Source organism: Mustela nigripes, chromosome 1, assembly GCF_022355385.1.
Source record: "Mustela nigripes isolate SB6536 chromosome 1, MUSNIG.SB6536, whole genome shotgun sequence".
NCBI classification, from domain to species: Eukaryota; Metazoa; Chordata; class Mammalia; order Carnivora; family Mustelidae; genus Mustela; species Mustela nigripes.
In genome coordinates, this window is record NC_081557.1 from 152,904,589 (window position 1) to 152,925,709 (window position 21,121).

Below are 21,121 nucleotides of genomic sequence, written 5' to 3' on the forward strand. Positions count from 1 at the left end.
TGGGTGGCTCAGTGGGTTAAGCCTCTGCCTTCACTCAGGTCATGATCTCAGGGTCCTGGGATCAAGCCCCGCGTCAGGCTCTCTGCTCAGCAGGGAGCCTGCTTCTCCCTTCTCTCTATGCCTGTCTCTCTGCCTATCTATGATCTCTGTCTGTCAAATAAATAAATAATATATTTTAAAAAAGAAAGAAAGAAAGAAACAAGAAGATTTAAAGCAGGAGCTGAACAGCAGCAGCTAAGATGGCCTCCATTTTAATAACAACATAAAAGCAAGGCTGTGGCTACTTATTAGAAAGTTTAAAAGTCAGCAGAGAAAGCCCCCTGTACTCCCAGAGGAGAGCACTGGGCCAGAGGCAAAGGATGCCCCAGGAGATGGACAGGGCAGTAAGGCTCACTCACAAGCTGGGTGGAAATATAGGGGGGAAATGCTAGAATAAATATGGAAGGAGGGCAAGCTGGCCAGTGCCTTAAGACAAGATGCTGTTCCATACTCTGGACAAAATCAAAATTCGGAGGCCAAAAGCAGTTGCGTGTCAGTCAGAGGATGGCAGCCGGCGACACCAGCCGCCCAGGTACTAGCCTCCCTCCCTTTAGTTCCACCTCAGCTTCTCTAGAGCCTCCCCAAAGAGGCTGCTCTCTGGAGGTCCTTAGGATTTCTCCCTGGAGAGGATTCCCAGTGGGACTATCCCTCTTTTGGAGGGAGAGAGAAGATTTGGGACCGGAGAGGCCTCTGGACTAGAGGGGCCTAGAGAAAGCACAGCCCCGTCCTGCTGGCGCTCGGTCTCTGAAGCAAGGGTAGGGGGTCAGCCCAGCACCAGTCAGACCGACGCCTACATCAAAGCATGCTGCCCGGAAGAAAACAAAATTCTAGCAGTTTCAGATTTGCTCATTTGGGCAAACGTAGTCTCAGAAGTCTTAGATATATTCTTCATGCCCCAAGCGGATGGGCCATAAGTATTCATGCCAGGATCAACTATTAAAGCCCACTCCTCAGTGAGAAGGCAGCGTGGGGCGCTCTCACCACAGCCAGGACCCACCCCGCAGGCGATCAAGCACAGAAAGGTGCCGTACTCACAATGATGGGGATGGTGTTGGCTCGGGACAGGATCTGCTTGACCAGCCGGTATCTGTCGTACAGTGGCTTCATTACCTGACGCTCATTCTTGCTTACCTGAAAACAAGAGCACCAGGGCTAAGAAGCTGCCTCCGCTAGTCAGGCTAGCAGTGACTCAAGCATGTTCTGGGCCTGGGGGAAATCCAGAGGATTCAGCTACACTTCCCCCATTCTTGCAAAACTCATGTAAACGGGTGGTAGTATTTAGTCAGAGAACGTTTAAAATATCTACTTCAGCAGCAGATCTTTGGAAATCACTCCATCGTCATATTGCTTTTCCTCAATCAAAGCTATGACCATGACTGGTTCCCTGTTTAAACTATTCAAAGTCATTTACAATTTTCCAGATCCAGGGAAGAAGAAATCATGTATTTCTATGATAATCCTTAAACTGTGCAGCTCTGTGATCAGTTTTTATTACTTTTGTTTTACAGGTCTTTCTCTTCCATGAAGTTGTTTTTGTTTTTAAGGACAAGATTCTGGCAAACCGTAGGTTTTCAAGAAACACCCGTCAGTAGACTGCATGGATGGTCTCCTCTCCAGGGCCCTGAGATCTGGCAGAGCATTCACAGACATAGAAGGCCTGTGTCCACAGGCAGTGGGGAGGAACGAGCCGAACCCCCTGGTATTGTACAAGAAGCCCGTCATCACTTGCTACCTCTTCTTCCTGTCAGACCTCAAGCCCCAGAGAAAAACCAGGGTGTCTCATCCCTCTTTGCCTAGTTCCCTATAGCCTGGAACGGCCTCCTCTCTCCTCCTTGGATTGGCAGAGGAGCCACCTCCCCCATGCAGCCTCCTTCCAACACTTCTTCCCCACTCTGAGAGACCTCACACACCTCTGTGTCACCTACTGCAACCTGTGTACACTGCATAACCCCACCCGTGCTTTGCTAGCGACCGAATGTGCATGTCCCCTCCAACCTAGTGCCCCATGGGATGGTATTGGGCATTGGGGCTTTGGGGGATGGTAAGGTCATGAGGGTGGAGCCCCCACGAATATGGGTAGTGCCCTTGTAAGAGACCCCAGGAGGTCCCCTGACCCCTCCTGTCATGTGAGGACAGCAAGAAAATGGCTGCCTGTGAACCAGGAAAGGGCCCTCACCAGACACCGAATCTATCAGTTCCTTGCTCTTGGCCTTCCCAGCCTCCAGGACTATGACAAATAAATCTCTGTTGTTTATAAGGTGCTTGTGTATGGCATTTTATTACAGCAGTCCCAGCAGATGACACATTTTATACTCTACAGTAACTATCTGTTGGCACATCTGTCTCTTCTTCAAGATTCTAAGCCCCCTGAGAGCACAGTACGTGTTTCTGGATCCCTGGAAACTATCTCAGTGCCTGACAAAATGGAGATATTCCATTAGTATGTGTGAAATGAGAGAGTATTTCAAACATAAATGTGTATGCCAAGTGCGTAGGTATGCATGCATTTCCCTTCTTTACTTAAATGCCAACAGAGATTATTTAAATCCCTTCTTTCTGTATTTCCTCTTTGTTTCAAGTTTGCGGTCTGTCTGCGGCACTTTATTTCCCCTGGACACATAAGGCAAGAGTTACAGAGGTAAGGAAGAGCAAATGGTATTAGGGGCCTGCTGGGCCTTCCGCTCTGAAGACAACTGTGGGTTATGCACAAATGGATTATTCCTTTGTAACCTTTTCTATCTGCCTTTCTCAAAGTGGTCAACAGTAAGTGATCTTTGGCCGAACTTCACCTGCCAGGATAGGTCACTCTCATTGGGCAGAGACATCTTGTGGACTTATTTTCTATGAATAGCAATAAGAATCTTTTCTTTTTCTTCCTAATAACACAATATTGAAAGGCACATGGCACTTTCCTATCGTTAGCTGCCATATCAAAAGGAGTTTTAAAACTGGCATTTCATAGAAGATGACCATCCAAAATGAAAGGGAACAGAGAAGTTATATTACATCAGAAAGACTGAGGATCAAACAGTAGATGTTCCTACTAGACGCGCCTACCGCAATGGCTAACATGAGACAACAGATGGTGTCAAGGGTCAGTGAGGATGCGGAAGGACTGGAAATCTCCTTCACTGTTGCTTAGAGCGGAGCACGCTGGACCACTATTTGGCAGTGCCTGCTAAAGTTGCACATGTGAGTCCTCGGTTCTGCTCTTAAGGGTAAAAAAACACCACCACCAAGTGTGGCCTCAAGCTCACCAAGAGACACAGAATAATGTTCACAGCAGCACTACTTAGAAAAACTGCAAACTGGAAACCACCCACATGCCCAACAACAGAACAGATACGCTCCTCCAGCTGAACACTGCACAGCAATGAGGATGAGTGGGCCACAGCTACGGGCAACATCATATACTGACCTCACAAGAAGACAGCCGCGTAAAATAAGCCAGATACTACCGGCATGAGAGTACTGTATGAGTCCACTTAGTAAGTTCAGAAAGAAGCAAACAGAAGTTAAGCTTTAGAGTCAAGATGATGGTTTTCCTTGGTTGAGCGGAGGTCTTGGTATTGACTGGAAGGGGACAAGGAGCAGGGCTTCTGGAGGAGGACTGGCAACATTTGTTTCTTGGTCTGGATGCTGGTTACCTGGACTCGTTTACTTGGTGAAAATGCATCAAGACATATATTTACACTTTGGGTTTCTTTCTGTATTTACGTTATACTTCAACCGCAGTTCAACCACAGCCACAGGTAAGTCCGAGGAGTAGAAACGGAGGGGCCTGTATGATCTCATGTGTGAAACGACACAGTTCAGGACTGGGACACATGGAATCACTTTTTAAACACAATGTATAGCCAGGAAATGTGTTGTGGGTGAGGTTAAGGCACATCCTAGCTGTCAACCCATGACATGTGGTGAAATACTGCGCAAGATCAACAATCAATAGTTCAGTGGACAAAAGACCTAGGAAAAATAACAATAATAAGGAGCTAGCATCTCCCATTGTGGACTTGCATCCTATTCTTTGCTGCTTTGCAGAAACATTTCTGGATTGTAGAAGCAGAGTGTGGATTTTAGGAGGAGACTTTGCTGGTAAAACCAGCCAGATGTGGCAAATCTGACAGAAGCCTGTTTCCTCTCTACTTCTTTGTTCACATTTTCTAGTTGGAGCAGATGAAGAGGCTCATTGGCTCAATTCTTTGGCTTATGACACTGATATTTAGATTTTCTATGAATTGTTCATGTTTTAAACTGATGATCCTCAGGAACTAATCACCTGTGAGTGATTTGATAAAGTCTAGTTTCTGACTCTGGTCTCATCCTATTTCCACCAAAGTTAACACTGGCATTTGATAGAAGTGTCTAAACACCAGAAATATTAGAGATCTTTAAATCTGAGCAGTGAAAAGAATTAATGCTACTGGATTTACACCAGCATTATTTTCATGATCTGTATCTGAAGCCAAAGGCTTGGTGATACTAAATCATAAAACCACATCACATGCAATTATCAGAATTGGATTTTTTAGTAGAGCCAGAATCTAGCCAATAGTTCCATAAACAAAGCAGGGCCATGGCTGAACTGTTAAAAAAAGGGGGGGGGGGGGTCAGCTGATATTAAATGGACCATGAGAAAACTGGAAGTTGATATCTCTTATTCTTGAGTCATTGGCTGCTTGGAGATTTTGTTATTGATGATAAACAAAAGAGCCAGTAAAATTCTCTGAGCTTTGATTTCCTGATTGGTAAACTGCAGAATTCAGATTAGAAAATCTTTGTGATCTATACTTGCTTGGAAATGACTTTAGGCCAAGCATGTAATACATCATATTTTCTATTACACTTTCACTCCTCTTGCTTCAAACCTTTATTAAATTTTCATTTAGGTGGGAGCTCTGAATGGCTTTCCAATGTGTGGGAATAGGGTTATTACTAAGATGTATTTTTGTGCACAAATCAGAATAACATAAAAACCTAGATGTAAACTTCTAAAGGGCAAAAGCAGCTCCTCCAATTCTGTCTTTGCCTTAAAAAAATAAAAAAAGATTTTATCTATCTATCTATCTATCTATCAACCTATCTATCTATGTGGAGAGAACACATGAGTAGGGGGAAGGGGAGAAGGAGAAAGAGAATCTCAGGCAGACTCCATGCTGACCACGGAGCCCAAGATGGGCTTCAATCCTAGGACCCTGAGATCATGACCTGACCTGAAATCAAGAGTCAGACGCTTAACTGACGAGCCACCCAGGTGCCCCAGTCTTCATTTTTGATTAAAGAAATCTTCAGTGATCCCTTACTTCTCTATTTGGTTGCTCTATAAAGTCTCAGATAATATTTCCAGGTACCAAGGGAACATCAGCCAATAGTTAATCCACATTTAAACAGGGGAAAGTCTTTGACACAATTACAAAAGGCCCAATTAGACAACCGCATTTGCCTGCCTTTATCTTTTGTGATGGTTTCTGTCTTAGCCTTAAATAAAACTTCTTTATAGAAACACCCATTCAGGCTCTGTTACCTGGACAGTGTGCCACACAGGTGAAAGAGAAAATGACTCAGGATTTTAATATGGAGATAAGGACAGAATTAGAACCCTGGAACGTCAGAGTTAGAAGAGCCTTATTTTTTCATACGATGAAACTAAGCCCTGGAGAGGGTAATGACTTGCCCAACGCAATAGATTTGGGTCAAGAGCCCAGGTTTAAGGACTCCTAGTTGTTTTCTTTCCATTCACAAATAAGATATGAAGTAAAGTAGGATCATAAAACAGTGAAGACATACTAAAATGTCATGATTCCTCTAAGAGGGTTTGACCAAGTCATTCTCTTGATATAGAGATTTCTGCCTTCCAGGCTCAGAGCTCTGTCTAGGTTGAGCTCACAAGACCTCTACCTATAAACAGCGGCTAAAAGCACCACTTTGTGAGAAATGATGCCACAGACAGACGAGAAACTATATAGCCTCAAAATCTTACTAAAACAAGTGGCTTGAGTTTGTGTGTGGAGGGTACCACTGAGTCATAAAACTACGCGCAGGAGAAGACAAATGAGATACATTCTTATAACTACTGCATTTTGGCCCATCAACTCAGAAAGAGACAACTCTCTCCTCTTTATTATCAGATAATAATAGTCGACTGGGCAAAGATCAGATCATCCCAAATAGCAGATGGACAAAGGGTAGTATATATATATAAGGCTTCAGAGTCTCATTTAAATTTGTACAGAGTGTGTTTCATGTCATGTTAGTTCCCAAGATGTTAGAGCATAACATGAAAATATACTGATGAGGAAGAGACTCAAGGAGAAACCAGAAGCTCTGAGAAGCAACACATTCATTCTAGGTTGTCATCAAAGAGCGATGTGTACCACAGTGACCTGAAGTTATGAGTTGTACTTTCTGTGACACGGTCTTTTGATGAGATCCTGAAGTGTTGAAAGGACATGCTTTCACAATAATTAGTAGGGATTTATGTGCCCTTGACTAACTGAGTGTGTTTTGTTTCTCATTCACGTGTCACTCTGTGGATTGTACTGTTAAAGCAAACAGCCTTGTTTAAAAAAATGTACAAGAGCAGCACACAACTGTTTTTGGCCTATGATTCTGACAGTCAGTCATTGTCCTTTCAAATCTGTAGACTCAGCAAAAACGCATGAGCTTTGAGCACCTGCTTTTCTAAAAACAAACAAACAAACAAAAACCAAAAAAACCCCGCTGGGGTTTGGAATGATAGGCTAGCTCTGAAAACCCACGTATTTTTCTTTTAGGAAGAGGGTTGCCCAAATGGTATTTACAGTTCAGGGTCCATGGCAACACCACAGACCTAAGAATGAGAAGTTTACTCTTTGATTCTCACACTGGCCAGATATCAAATGAACTCTGTTTTTCCTGAGGAGGCTGGGGCACCATGTTCCAGAGGGAGGCAGAGAGTCTGACCACGAACCAGCAATGAATGCTACTTAAAGTTCTAGAGCACTTGTTCCCTGCCCAATGAGATGTTAATATCCAGACCCAAAACGGTCTCCTTCCAACATCTAAAAGAATGATGAGAGAAAAGCAACTAACAGAGAAGGGCGAAGAACTAAGATTTCATATTCCTAATGATAAGAGCACTAAAACAGGTATGTTCTCTCTCCATCACTTAATAAGAAGATGGCCGCAGATAGCAGATCATATACTTGTAGCATTAATGACAACATTATTGACTGGGGAACCCCTGAGCCACCTGCTAAGCTACCCAGCCCACTTCCTCAGTGCCAGATAGCCCACAGGTAAATGTGTCTGCACATGACTGAACTGTCCATGACAAGCTACAAGGGGCAGCTACGGTACAGACAAAACACTCAACTCCTACCTCAGTAGCCTAGAGCTCCAGGGCTGGCCTCAGTAGGACTGGGATCTGACTCTTGGTCTGCTGATCCCGGAAAGTACACAAGTTCCCTCCTCCTTCTCCACCTTCCTGGTGGCCACAAGGAGATCTACACTTCAAAGGCTCTGAGCCAACAGTGGAGAAGGGGCTCCTCTCTGCTAGAAGGAGTTCAGTTCTACTTCTCCAAATTTTGAATCCTCCAGGAGAAAAGGACAAGTTTCACAATATGTTTAAGCTCCAGTACATTTACTATTTGGTTCAATGCCTTTAAAAAATCCAAAACAAAACTTGGCCTCAAATGTGACCATTATCCTGGAGCACCAGTATTTTTCCACTCTAGGGATAGGCCAGTAAAATCAATCATCAGCAGCCCCACTGGTTTTTTTTTTTTTTTTTTTTTTTTTAAATTTAAACCTGATACATTCAGAACCAAAAATACCACAGATGATGCATTCCACAGTTTATTGGGGCACATTATGTCAGGTGTTTGTGCTAGATGCTGACATCAGGCACCCTTTTAGATGAACAAAACCCAGAACTCCTGCCCTCACAGATCTTAGAGTTTGGTGCATTATTCTGGAAGCTTCTTTATTCAAAAGAGTATATTTTACATGAAAATACTATCTCCATTATATAGCCAGGGCTGGGACTGGAGAACAGACCTCTGCATTTTGGCTGTATACAAATGCTTCTGGGAATATAAACTTCCTGCTTCTTTATAGCTGCTCTTAAGAACTTGTTCTGTTGGGTTCTTGACAGCACTCTCCACAGAATGTCACTGAAAGTAACTGACAAGGATATCTGATTATGAGTTTCTTAAGGAATAGAGCAGAAGCCTACTGTGCCACGGTCTCCCCCAGGACTAATGATCAGCATGCAATAACCACACTTTATAACAAATGGCTCTCAATGCTTCCTGTTGCTAGGAAAAGGCAAAGTCATATTTTGGATTCCTCACACTTCTGGTTCAGGATGGTGCTTGAAACTTCTCTACAGATAAACACTGGCCTCGGCTACACTGAAGTGAGATTGAGTTTTTGGGCAAGTCATACTAATTTAACACCTTCATTTTAGGGACAAGAATGTCTTGAGTCAGTGACAGTTTATGGGGGCAGAGCTAGGGACAGGGAAGCCTCTAGAGCTTTGTGTACTCATCTACAACCTACACCCCCCTCCACCACTGTCCCTCTGAAGCAGAACACTAGTGACTACATGTTAGCGGCAAACTTGTTTCTTTGGAACTCAAATTCAGCATCTGCTCAACAGGGGAAATGTCTCCTCAGTTTAGCCTTCAGAGAGCTTAGGTCTGCTGAAAATAGGAAGTCATCTCCTAAACATCAGGAAAACTCACGTATCAAATACTGAACATAGAAGATTCATTTCTAAAGCCACACAGTTGGCCCAAGCAGGAAACCCAGTCCATTCACATACCGGCCGTCCATGAATGCTTTCGTAATATAACAGAGCTTTCTGCAGGGCCACTTTCTCGTTGGCAATCTGGTCTTTGGTCATATCCTGAATATACACAAGAAGAGAGAAATCAAAGTTGGGGAAACATTTATGAACATTCCTGCTTCTTTCGGTAAGCAAATTTCCTCAAGGAAGGTTAAAAAGAATCCTCCTACAGTTGTTCCTCGGAGCTCTATTCAAAGCTCACTTAGGAATTAGCTCTTCCTGGCTTTCTGCTGGCAACAGAGAAAGCAGAGCAGAGCCATTGTCTACTACCTGTGGCTCCCATGTGGCAGCAAAGGCATGCTGAGGTTAGCGAGGCTGTCAGGCACATGGGGCTTAGCTTAACAGCCCAAGTGATGACTACAGTCACGTTACACAGTCCCAAAGGGTCATCTACAGCCCTTCTACTCCAGAGACATCAAACCGTCTGTTAACCCCAATGGCTTCTTTTTGCAATCTCTATATGAAAGTGTTCTGCTTTCAAAGGGTCATCCTAAACCAAAGTACTAGCACTGAAAACACTCTCGGGCTGCTCCATCTGCTTCTCCAGACATTTAAGAGTGTGGGGAATGAAGGTGTGGGAGGTCTGAGCAGATGTCACTGTGTCCCCCACAGGGACCCATGTGTCGGGCCCTATGTCTCCACCATGTTGACTAGCAGTTGGCTTGGGGCTTCCGAATCCCCACACCTTAATGTCCTCAGGACGACTGCTTTCTGCCCGCTTCTCCTGGAGCTTCCTCTGGATGGATTCCAGGGTGGCCTCGACGCTGGGCTTTACAGCTTTATCGATGAGCTCTTGCTTCTTCTCATCTTCTTTCTCAAGCTGGGAACCGAAACTCTTGGGCAGTGTGTTGCTTCGCTGCCGCATCCTGGGGGTTAGGTCCTCTTCCGATATCTTTAGTTTGGACTCTAGTATGAAAACATTTGGGGGTGGTGACATATGAGAATTGATGTCTGCTGAACCTGTTGTTTTTCTGTGGTGTTAGTAACCATGTAGCCCCATCTTTTTTTTTTTTTTAAATAGAAAATATCTAATTATAACAGTAGTTGAAATCCCTAGGTTATTATGTAAAACCTGAGAAAATGCTAACATCTTCTTGGACTATCTGGAGTGCTTCCCTAACCGGAGTTCCTGAGAAAGCTTTAGCCACGTAACATCCATGCTTTGGCCACACCCACAGGTTTGCTGTTCTCAGAACGTGGTAGATGTTTCTATACCCACTCCCTCACTGTTGAGTAGCACTGACTGATCCAGCACCTCACTCTGGCCAGCTTTCTCTGGACAACTTACAGATGTCATTTTGGAATTATTTTCCCTTTGTATTCCATGTGGTTGTTTATATGACTATCTTCTAAGAGACAGCATGCTTTGGAGGGACAAGGATCCAATCCTTTTTGTGTTCCTCCATGCTTACAGGTCTTCTCCTAACACCAGAGCAAATGAAAAGTCATGATTTAGTTAAATGGGGAAATGCCGCAGAATTTGCATCTTAGCTGACCCCGGTTGTCCTGTGATGGAGACCATGGTGAGGCATGGGGTGGGTGTGCTCTGAACACCCAGAAGGCTGGGGAGCACGTCAAGGAATTGTCTTCTCTGAACTATTTCAGCAGTGGCACTCAGGATGCGGTGATACCGTGAATCTGCAAGTGAAAATCATGGCGGAGGTCTAAAACTTTACCTACCTTTAAGCTGTTTCCGGAATTTGGCAAGGTCATTTGTCCATTTTAGAACCTCTGGATTGGCTGCTTTGTCACTGTGGGAAGGCTGAGAAAAGGAAAATCTAATGTAAATGTATACGAACTGGGGCAGGGAGCCCAGCGTGGGGCTCAATTCCAGAACCCTGGGATCATGACCTGAGGGGCAACTGAGCCACCCAGGTGCCCCATGATCAGATCGTTTTAAAGAGGAAGAGAAAGTCGAGTCCCACTGGGAAAAAATTCAACATGAACAATCAGAGCAAACATCATAAATGTTATTCCATTATCTTTCTTTACATCTGGTTATTTTTGATGCTTTCAAAGAATCCCTCACAGGCAAAATGCTGGACTTCTATGAAGTCCACGGTCCTGCTTCAGGAGTCAGAGGGTTTAAGCTGTTGGGCTAACAGAATGGAAAGCAGAGGGGGGTACGTTTTACGTTGGGATCACCACATAAAATGCCTTTCTGCCACTCCTGGGGGCAATGCTTAGAGCTGAGAGAGGAATGAGGTCAGTACCGATGAAATTTTAGAAGATAATTTCGAACTAAGTTTTAGCCAAAATAAAGAGTCATTTAATGATCTTTCCCATTCCTTCTCACAGAATTTATAAGAGGTCAACTAAAACACCGAATCATTTGAAAGAATACCCAATTTAAGGAAAATGCTGATGTATGACGTCTGGGGCTTCTCAGGGTTTACTATCCAGTTTTTATCGTCTTGTTGTTATGAGGCTCTCTAGAAACCTCCCTTAACTTTTTGTCACTTTTCCAAGTTGCTGATATGCTGGCATGAGGGTACTGTCAGGGGACCGGAGGGCATGGGAGGGGACAGGACAACCCTGCGAGGAGACACTTACTCTGTACTTCCTCTCCTCTTCAAATCTATCTTCGAACTTTCGGATCTTCTTTTTAAGGCTCTGAATCCTTCGCGTGAGCTGGGCTGGCGTCAGGTCCTCCCGCTCGTCATCATAGGACCCGAGAGAGGAGCTCCGGCGCCTGTGAGGGACATCGAGTGGGGCACTCGTTGCCTGCATAGGGGCTTGGGGGTGGGGATGCAGCACGGAGGGATGGGGTCCCAACAGTCTCCATCCTCTCCAATAAAAGGAAGTGTACTACCAGTTCATTTCGTGACCCCTGAGCTCTCTATGTCCCACCTATCAACGGGTCTAAGTTTCTCTTGCTCACATTTACAATTAGCAAAGGGAGGACTGAAATATGCACTGCAGACCTAAAAGTTAAATTTTAGATAGCTCTGGAAAGGAAGTGCTAGTGGAGATGCAGTATGTGGCGCTCTAGTCGGGCCAACTGAAAAACGGAGCAACAGATCCCGTGTCCTAGGATGGAGTATTCCCAATATGCCCTTCTGCAGACCTGCAACACCATTCCCATTCTTCCTAATGATGCATTGGCTTACCGGCAACACAAACATACCTCATGAAAGAATGGGAATTTGGGGGAGAAGGAGGCACTTCCGTGTCATCCAGGTATTGCCTGCTCTGCCCATAAGCGTAGAACCGAGGAGAGAGCATGGGGTCACTGTCTTCATCCAGAAGCTGGCGAATCAGGCGTCCGGCCTGCGGGGAGAGGCGTGCTTCATCAGAGTCCACGTTCTCCTGCTGCCATGAGAAGGTAGGGATGGGCTCTGCAAAATACAGAGGGGAAGAAGTCAAAATTGCTCATGGAAGCATAACTGTTTCCCAAGTGTTCTGAATGCTTTAGGAGGCACTGAATTTAAATGCAAACAACTCGCATTTCAGATTTAAGGTTCTGATGAAGGACACTATGCCCCGGCTGGCATCACCAATATATCTGACAGCCATGTCATTGCTTGCTTTCCAAAGAGAAGTTACTAGGGTCACCTGGAGGAATGACCTTAAAGAAGGAGAGCAAATACTGCATGCTTCCAACTTCCCTCCCCGGTCAGAGACAAGGACTGTCTCCCAGGTGAGGGCATTAGGGAGAAGCAAAGCATGGGCATCAGGGGGTGAGAGATTTGGCATTGTAGCTGCACGTCCCTCACTGGAACAACCGGGAAGTCACATTTGTCTTGTGAGAGCCCATTTACCTAGGAGTCTGCACCTCCCATTTAGGGCTTTCAGTAAGCTGTTCATGTGCTTCTGCTTAGTGCTGGGATTAGCATGTGTAAAATGTGTGTTTTGCACTTGAAATTTCAGAAGCTGCTCAAGACCACAGTTAACATAAGATGCTTACATAAATTAGTCAAAGAGAAAAAGAAAAAGAAGAATGCTTTACAAAGGGTAAATCTGTACAAATTATTTTAGACAGTCTTTAAGAAAAAAATACACTCGGGGCGCCTGTGTGGCTCAGTGGGTTAAAGCCTCTGCCTTCGGCTCAGGTCATGGTCTCAAGGTCCTGGGATGGAGCCCCACATCCGGCTCTCTGCTCGGCAGGGAGCCTGCTTCCTCCTCTCTCTCTGCCTACTTGTGATCTCTGTCTGTCAAATAAATAAATGAAATCTTAAAAAAAAAAAAAAGAAAAAATACACTCAATGCAACATCCCGATTTGTCATTTTTGGAGGGAATGGGGTAGTATTTATTTCTCTTTCCTTCAAGATCCAACTTAGTATGCATTAAAAAAAAATCCTATCAGATTTGAAAGACAGATCTCAGATGATGTAGGGTTTTTATTTATAGCAGTCCCTGAGTTTAAATAGAAGGTAGGCTTTAAGTATACTTAGGGATTAGTGTGATTTACACAAGGCTGGGATCCGGCCATGCTTGGATCGTTCCTTCAGCTATCAAAGTGTTTATCAGATCTACTAAACTGTCTTAAGTGCTTGTTCAGTATTTTATTTAAAAAGATCATATCATAATCATAGAACATCAGAGCTGGTTGAAACTCCATGCACTATCTAATTTAGTGATTTCTCAACCCCAGCTACACATTAGCATCATGAAGGGAGATGCACATAACTTCTAATGCTCCCCCCCTCAGTCAACTAAACAGAATATTGAGGTGAGGGCCCAGATATCAACCTCCCCACCTCCAGTACTTTAAAATCTGCCCAAGTGATCCTATATGCATTCAAGTTTAAGAATCACAGAGTCAACCCAACAGATTATAGACAAGGAAACTGAAACCTGAAGACTCTAAGAGCAAATATCTAATCAATGACAAGACTTGGGACAAAACGAAATCTCCTGACTTGAAGGACAGTGCTTCAATTTAGTACATGCCATATGCCCCAATCACAAGGATGATTATCTGAAATTTTTGAAGACCCCACAGTAGGGGAGTTAAGCATATTAATGTAAGCAAAAATTGACCTTATGTGGAATGAGGTCCATAGGTTCTCATAGTTTAAAGAGAATGAAGTTCTCTGGGAGCTCAGATGGTAATATAAATTATTTTTTAAAAATATGGAAGCATTGTTAAAGACAGATTCCCCCCCCCCCCCCACTACTCTCAAAAAGTGGCAGGGAACATTCTGGTAGACATATCTGGCTAAATCTGGAGGTTTCCAGAAGTTGCCCCTCATTTGCACTAAAGTTTACAGAAGGCTCCTCGTAAGCATTAGGGCTCAGATAGGAGCTCTTTTATGCAAAAAACTGATGAACAGTGAGGGAAGGATAGGGTAAGAGGAAAGTAATCCCTAGAGAAATAAGAAAAGTGTAGTGCTAAGTTACGGAAAATGGAACTATGAAACTGACCAGACTGTATCTTTAATTTCATGATAATTCTTAAGACAGCAGGGATTTTCTGTAAGGACTAATATCAACAGAGCCAGGCAGGGAAAGAGTTAAGAGGCAGCCAGTAATAACCTCAGGGCAGAGTGGCAAAGTAGCAAAACAAGTGGGGGGAGGCCAAGTGGTGTGCGGGGGACAGAGGGCACAGGCAAAGCAAAGTCTGATGTTGGTATTGGCACGTGGGTGTGCTGGCTAGTTGGACATTTCTACTCATAGCAGTTTAGTTTGAAAAGGTGTTACCTTAGATCCTGAAATCCTTTAGTTTGTCTGAACCTAGCAGAATATCTCTTTAGAAATATCACAAGTGAGCTTTCACTTTTCGGTTCCGTGTCCTCTGCGTACAAAATGAGAGTGTCTGTGACCATTTTCCAACCAGACCTCCATTAAGAAAGGTACCGTGATCCTGAATTAACAATACAACACGAATCATGGAACAGAGTTACCCTTGTTTGCGGCTTTGTGGAGCCATTTATCAGATTTCCTTTGCATCAACACAGACTCATTCCCTACCGCTCACTTGAATGATACAGATAAGAAGACCCAGTATGCCCTTTTCTTAACATCACCAGTGCTATATACGAAATACGAGCTGAATTCTAGCTTATGGGTGACATTTTCTCTTAAAGGATATAGTTAGCATAAATGAATTCACTAAAAAATGACAAATGTAAACCATTATGAATTTCAATTAACAAAGTAAAAGGTTATGCTGCATCATTAGTATGCATGTAGAACAGGAGTGAAGTTTCTCACCCACCCAACATTAAATGCTTGCATTTTTCTCTTCTCTCTCTCTCAGTTTCCATGGATTAATTCATTTACTTTTTATTGAAATATAATTAATATACTGTGTTATATTAGTTTCAGGTGTATAATATTTAAGAATTCCTTGCATTACTCAGTGCTCATCAAGATTAGTGCACTCTTACTTCCTTTTATCTATATCACCCATCTCCCCACCCTCCCTCTGGCAACCACCAGCTTGTAGGTAAGAGTCCATTTTTTGTCTCTTTTTTCCCCTTGTTCATTTGTTTGTTTCTTAAATTCCATGTAAGTAAAGTCATGATAGTTGTCTTTCTCAGTCTGACTTATTTCACTTAGCATAATACCCTCTAGACCCATTCATGTTGTTGTAAACGTCAAGATCTCTCTTTCCTTTTCTTCTATCGAATTATAATTTAAGGCTCTTATAATTTATAAAATTACACATAATATATAGTTCAATATAACTAAATCAAAAATGCCAACTATTCTTCGTTTGTAATGATCTAAAAATACAAGGCCTATTCATGTTTTGATAGTTGACACTCAACTAGACAAAAAAGGAAGAACTGAATAGAGCAGTGTCTACCGGACAGTATGCCCAATTGCACTGCCGACCTAGAGATTCAGTTTCGAGGATGCATTCACCGACCACTCCCAGTGCCTAGTCTGGAAAATAGTTTATATTTTAATCAGTAATTCTAGAGCAATGAAATGGACAAATATATTGCAAGGAAAGTATTCAAACGGAAAACAGAAAAGATTAGAGGTTTCAAATTAGATTTTCATCTTAAAACACCACATAAAAGAAATGTGTTTTTATATCCAGACCAGAATTCCTTAAGTTCTGTGATTTCAGCCGTGTGTCTTGTCACAAAGAACGCTGAACATAAATATGGCGTGTCTCTCTATGGAAAATAGAGAGACTGCTTGGCCGGCTGGATCCATTTGCTATACAAAAGAAAATGGGCTACTAAGATGATTTATTGAAGAAACCTGCTAGAATTACAGGAGCTGATGTCTTCCACTTCTCAATTCCAACTACATGCTATTTAGAGGCATTACGCCCTGGCGCAACATCATGCCGTCTTTCAAGGTGGATCCTTGGTGGGGCGAGGAGGAATGGGCACATCCCAGACGCTGGAAGATGTGAATCCCATATAGGGAGGGAAATCCCATTATAAAAATTTCCTTGGGGCACCTGGGTGGCTTAGTGGGTTAAGCCTCTGTCTTTGGCTCAGGTCATGATCTCAGGGTCCTGGGATCGAGCCCCGCATCAGGCTGTCTGCCCAGTGGGGAGCCTGCTTCTCCCCACCCCCGCCACTCGGCCTGCCTCTTTGCCTACTTGTGATCTCTGTCAAATTTTTTAAAAAAACTTTAAAATTTCCTTAGTGTTCCAAGACTTAACAGTGGTAGTACTATTAAACTGTTCAGTTAATCTTGCAAACAAACTCTCATAGTTAGAATAAACCTTAGTTGTCAGCTTTGTCAATCCCAATTTAATCTTTCTATCTGCTTTGTCTCTATTTGCAAATTTAATAAGTGGGTCCTTAATTGCTCCATTCAAGTCATTAATAAAATGTGTGGAACAGGCTAGAGCTGAGGACTTTCCTAATGAGAATACCCCTATTTGTGTCAACTTTGATCTGTGTATCTGCACATTTAAGTACTGTTGCTTAATCAGTTACTAATTGACTCTGTTACCTGTCTGCTATTCCTTCCAAATCTGACAGGGCACTGGAGTCCCAGCTGTAGAGGCCCAGCTGAGGTCTTTTTGAATGAGACATTTCCTAATCTAGAGTTAATCTTTCTTTCTCTCTCTCTCTCTCTCTCTCTCACACACACACACACACACACACACACACACACAGAGGTTGATTTGTTAAGATCTGTCCTTGGGCAGCAATGGAGGACCCAGTAATTATGGACTCCTTCTCTGTGTTCAGAGCCACCCACTGTCATTAGGTAGATCTGGGCTCTGGTTTCAAAGAAGTCCAACTTAGTCTGGTTTTTCCTGAAACTACACTTGGAAACATTTATGGAAGACAGTAATAACATCAACTAACACTCATGTAATGCCTGTTAGGTGCCTGTACTGTGCCAAGCACTTTGCAAATCCTAGCTCACTTAATTCTTACAACAAGCTTACTAAGTGAATACTATAATATCTGTTTACTCATTATTGTCTGTTGTTAGGCCTATTTATTTTTATTTTAAAAAAATATTTATTTATTGAGAAAGACAGAGCATGAGCAGAGGGGGAGGAGGCAGAGTGAGAAGAAGTAGACTCCTCGCCAAGCAGGAAGCCCAATGTGGGACTCGATCCCAGGACCCTGAGATCTTGATCTGAACCGAAGGCAGATGTACAACCAACTGAGCCACCCAGGTGTCCCTGTTATGCCTATTTAAAGATGGAGAAACTGAGGTCAAAACTGTAACACATTTAGTAATTTGTCCACAAAGCTGCTAAAGTAGTAGAGCTGGGATTTGAACCCAGGATGTGCCTGGTCTTAGCCATTATGGCCCACTGCTTGCCAGGACACAAAACTGGCGTTGCTGAGAAAGAGGCATCAGAGAGGAAGTCAGGAGATTTCATTATCCTGAATCATCATTTTTCTTCTTTAGGCCTCAGCTTTTTTACCTGTATAATGGCAGCATCCAGTCAAAAGGTCTTTAAGATCCTTTGCTTTTTCATCATTCTTTCAGAGAATTTTAAAGGTTATTTTTGACAAGTAGCAAGTAATAAATAAGAAGCATAAAGTATTTTAGCCCTTTAAAAATGTTCTTTTGGGGCACCTGGGTGGCTCAGTGGGTTAAAGCTTCTGCCTTTGGCTCAGGTCATGATCCCAAGATCCTGGGATCGAACCCCACATTGGGCTCTCTGCTCAGCGGCGATACTGCTTCCCCCTATCTCTCTCTGCCTGCCTCTCTGTCTACTTGTGATCTCTGTCAAGTAAGCAAAATCTTTAAAAAAAAAAAAAAATGTTCTTTTAAGTTTAACTTCACCAGGACAGCTGAGTATTTAAACCTCAATACTTCCACAAATACTTCCAAATCAACATGAATTGGCTGATTAGGAACATTCTAATTATGCAATTCTGAAGGGCTCTACATAACAAATAAAAGTACATTTGATTTGTGTACTCATTTAATTTTGGAGAGTGGCAGTAATAAAATAATAATACGATGTAGATAGGTCAAAAAAATGTGCCCTAATACATAGCTACATACAGAGAGAAAGAAAAAAAGAAAAAAGCATGTATTATGTATCTGCCAACCAGCATGATTAGACTCTGATCCTACGTTCACTTTGACAGGATTCCACTCTAGGTAGGCTATGGAATCTAATCATCGGGTTCATTTCCTTTTTTTGTTGCCTTGACACACTCTGGCCCAGAAGCCAGAGAATGTCACTGCTGCACGGGAGCACCCAGGGCTGAGGCTAGCGCCAGCAGACTACTCACTGAGGACCATCACACCTGACATTCTGCCACTCTGCCTGGATAGGAGAGTGTGAACTGAGGTGTGGGGATGGGGACCAGCAAACACTACACGGGGGCTGGGAGACTGGTAAGGGAGACTTACAGACAGATTCTGGCTCAGAAGGTTTGCGTAAACTATTAATTCCATTTATATATTTGGTTTCACTTTCACAGATTAAATTAGTGCAAAGTGGATTCCTTACTGCGAAGCTACCATTAAACTTGTTTGTTTCTTATTGAGGCTATAAAACAAGAGTAGTATTTTAGCGATTGGACTTACAGCTCTCATCTGAACTACTCTTTATATGCAACAATTCCTTTATTTTGACTGCACTTACTATAATAATATCACATGAATGTTTAAAATAAATATATGGTAAAAAGGGGCTACTGAAAGCAGTAACCAAATGATCAAAATGGCCTTGAAATGAATCAGTGTAGATTTTTAAGATATGCAAGTTCAGTAACGCAGTAATTGGCAAAAGTTAACACAAGTCCTTTCATAAATTACATAGATAACATAATTAGCATTTCCAAGCCTATTGTATTTCCTCCCTGATAAGCTTTTTAAAATTCCATCTAGTTGGTTCCTTCAAATTATTATTATTATTATTATTATATTATCATTTAGAAGAGAGTTATTTACATTAAGTAATAAAACAGTTTTAAGGAAAGTTAACTTCCAACCATCCTGGGAATTTTCATTCTGGCCTCTTCACGTATGCTGGAAGAGATCACAAATTTATGACTGATCAAGATAAAAATCATCAAACTGAGCCCATTTCAGGGGGACTAGAAGAGTCTCCGTGCCCCTTTACTGAATATACCAAGATAATGTGGCTAATTTGAATTCTGTCCAAAAATCCTAGTTTTTATCTAGAGTTTTGTGTTACTGATGAGAGGAGACCGTTATTCCTGAAATCCAAATACAGCACTTGTTTTGACTACTGCTTTTTTCGTTTATTGGGCCAGAGTAGCTACTATGGGACTTTTTTTGGTGGTGGTGGGGATTTGTTTTTAATGAATTTAAAACACACCTGAATATCCCAAAGTGCATAAAACAAAAGAAGAACAATAAAACACTACCCAGGGATGTACCACTGAAATTAAAAAGGAAACAAAACAAACACCCTGCAATCTTTTTCTAGTGACCATATCATGAGCTGGGAAGGTCTGAGAAAATCTCCCACCCAACTGCCTAATTACATGGTAAAGGGCTAGAACATGTTTCTTGAATTGCAAAGAGGGAGAACTAGAATTTAAAAACAAAACAAAACAAAACAAAAAAACACAAAAAAACCAGCTTGTTTTTGCTGCACCAAGCCCTGGGTGCAAGGAGCATAGAAGGGTTACTATTTTTCACCTTGTGTCTGTTTAGATCGTCTTTTGCTCCTTCATCTAAATTCACTATCACAAGTACTTTCTGGTTTAAAGAGGGTTGAGGGAGAACACAAGGAAATCCAGGCGCTTCGGAAAGGGACTGATTTCCTGTAGCTGTGATTCTCTGTGTGGTCGTGTTAAGTCGTGCTGCTATTCTGAAACCAGGCACACAATTTCTCCCTCTTTGTTGCCTCCAAACACACCCATCGTACAGAGGCAGCCGGGCGTGCATTCTGGATACACGTTGACACAGGTCTGGATGCAGACACATGGATAAGGAAGGAAGTGCGGCTTGACGGCACCGCTGCCAGCACCTTCCTGAAATGCAGTTTTGACAAGATGAGGATACCCTCTTCTTCCTCACAAGTCCATTTTTAACCTTTTGCCAAAAATCTCTAGGAAAACCAGCCTTCAACACTGCATTATTGCAGGCTTTCCATTGGAAGCACTTTTTTTTATACAGTTTTCTCTTTGATGACAAATCCCTGATGCTGGCTAACACGGCTTTTAAAAAATTCTGTCCATAAAGACAATCACAAAAGCAAAGCAAACTGAATCTTTCTTGAAAAAATGGGAGGGAGATTTAATGAAGGAGGCAGGGGGTTGGCATGTAGCGGCTCCCAGCCGAAGTCCTAAATGTGCACGGCTTGCTCAGTCCTGTGCTCGGTACTACCAGAGGGGAAACACACAGGTAGCGGCACTCCTGGGGAGTTAAGAAATAAAGAAGACTGCAAGGTGACACTACAATAGAGGGCAAGCACATTTTCTTTCTTAGATTGCAGTGACTCCCGGCAACATTTAATGAGACAATTTCCCATACCAGGGAAAGGATCTGCAGTCATTTAGGAATGCAGTTAGTCCTACACCCTCTGCTTTCATACATCCATGTGGTGACGCCCCTCTCATTTAGGCTACTTTATATACGCTTTTCCGATATGAAATCATCCAAACAGCCGATGGTCCTACCTTCCCAGCTCTTGTCATCACACAATGCAGTCAGGTCGAGCTCAGGCACTTGGGAGACGAAGCTCTCCCGCTGGTCGTCGGCATCTGGAGTCCTCTGCAGTTTGGAGTCAGGTACGCCGGGGTGCTCCTGGATCTTCATCGCGGGGGTCTGTAATGACAGCACAATGTCTCTGAGGAGCTACGGCTCACCAACACCCACAGACGTCTGCAGCAAGTCCACTCTTTCTGGGGGAAACCTCCCAGGCTGTGGCAGCGGCT

General features: G+C 43.0%; 1 protein-coding gene across 11 annotated transcripts in view; it reads right to left on the reverse strand.

Moving 5' to 3' along the window:
• Positions 1-21,121, reverse strand: part of FAM13A (family with sequence similarity 13 member A) — a 362,150-nt gene that overhangs the window by 14,122 nt on the left and 326,907 nt on the right. For all 11 annotated transcript variants that reach the window (XM_059375944.1, XM_059375935.1, XM_059375924.1 and 8 more), the window contains 7 exons: positions 20,864-21,011; positions 11,997-12,207; positions 11,423-11,561; positions 10,550-10,631; positions 9,555-9,775; positions 8,846-8,929; positions 1,075-1,170 (listed from right to left, as the gene is read on the reverse strand). In XM_059375944.1, coding sequence (XP_059231927.1) covers positions 1,075-1,170; positions 8,846-8,929; positions 9,555-9,775; positions 10,550-10,631; positions 11,423-11,561; positions 11,997-12,207; positions 20,864-21,011 — 981 coding nt within the window. The remainder of the gene's footprint in view (positions 1-1,074; positions 1,171-8,845; positions 8,930-9,554; positions 9,776-10,549; positions 10,632-11,422; positions 11,562-11,996; positions 12,208-20,863; positions 21,012-21,121) is intronic.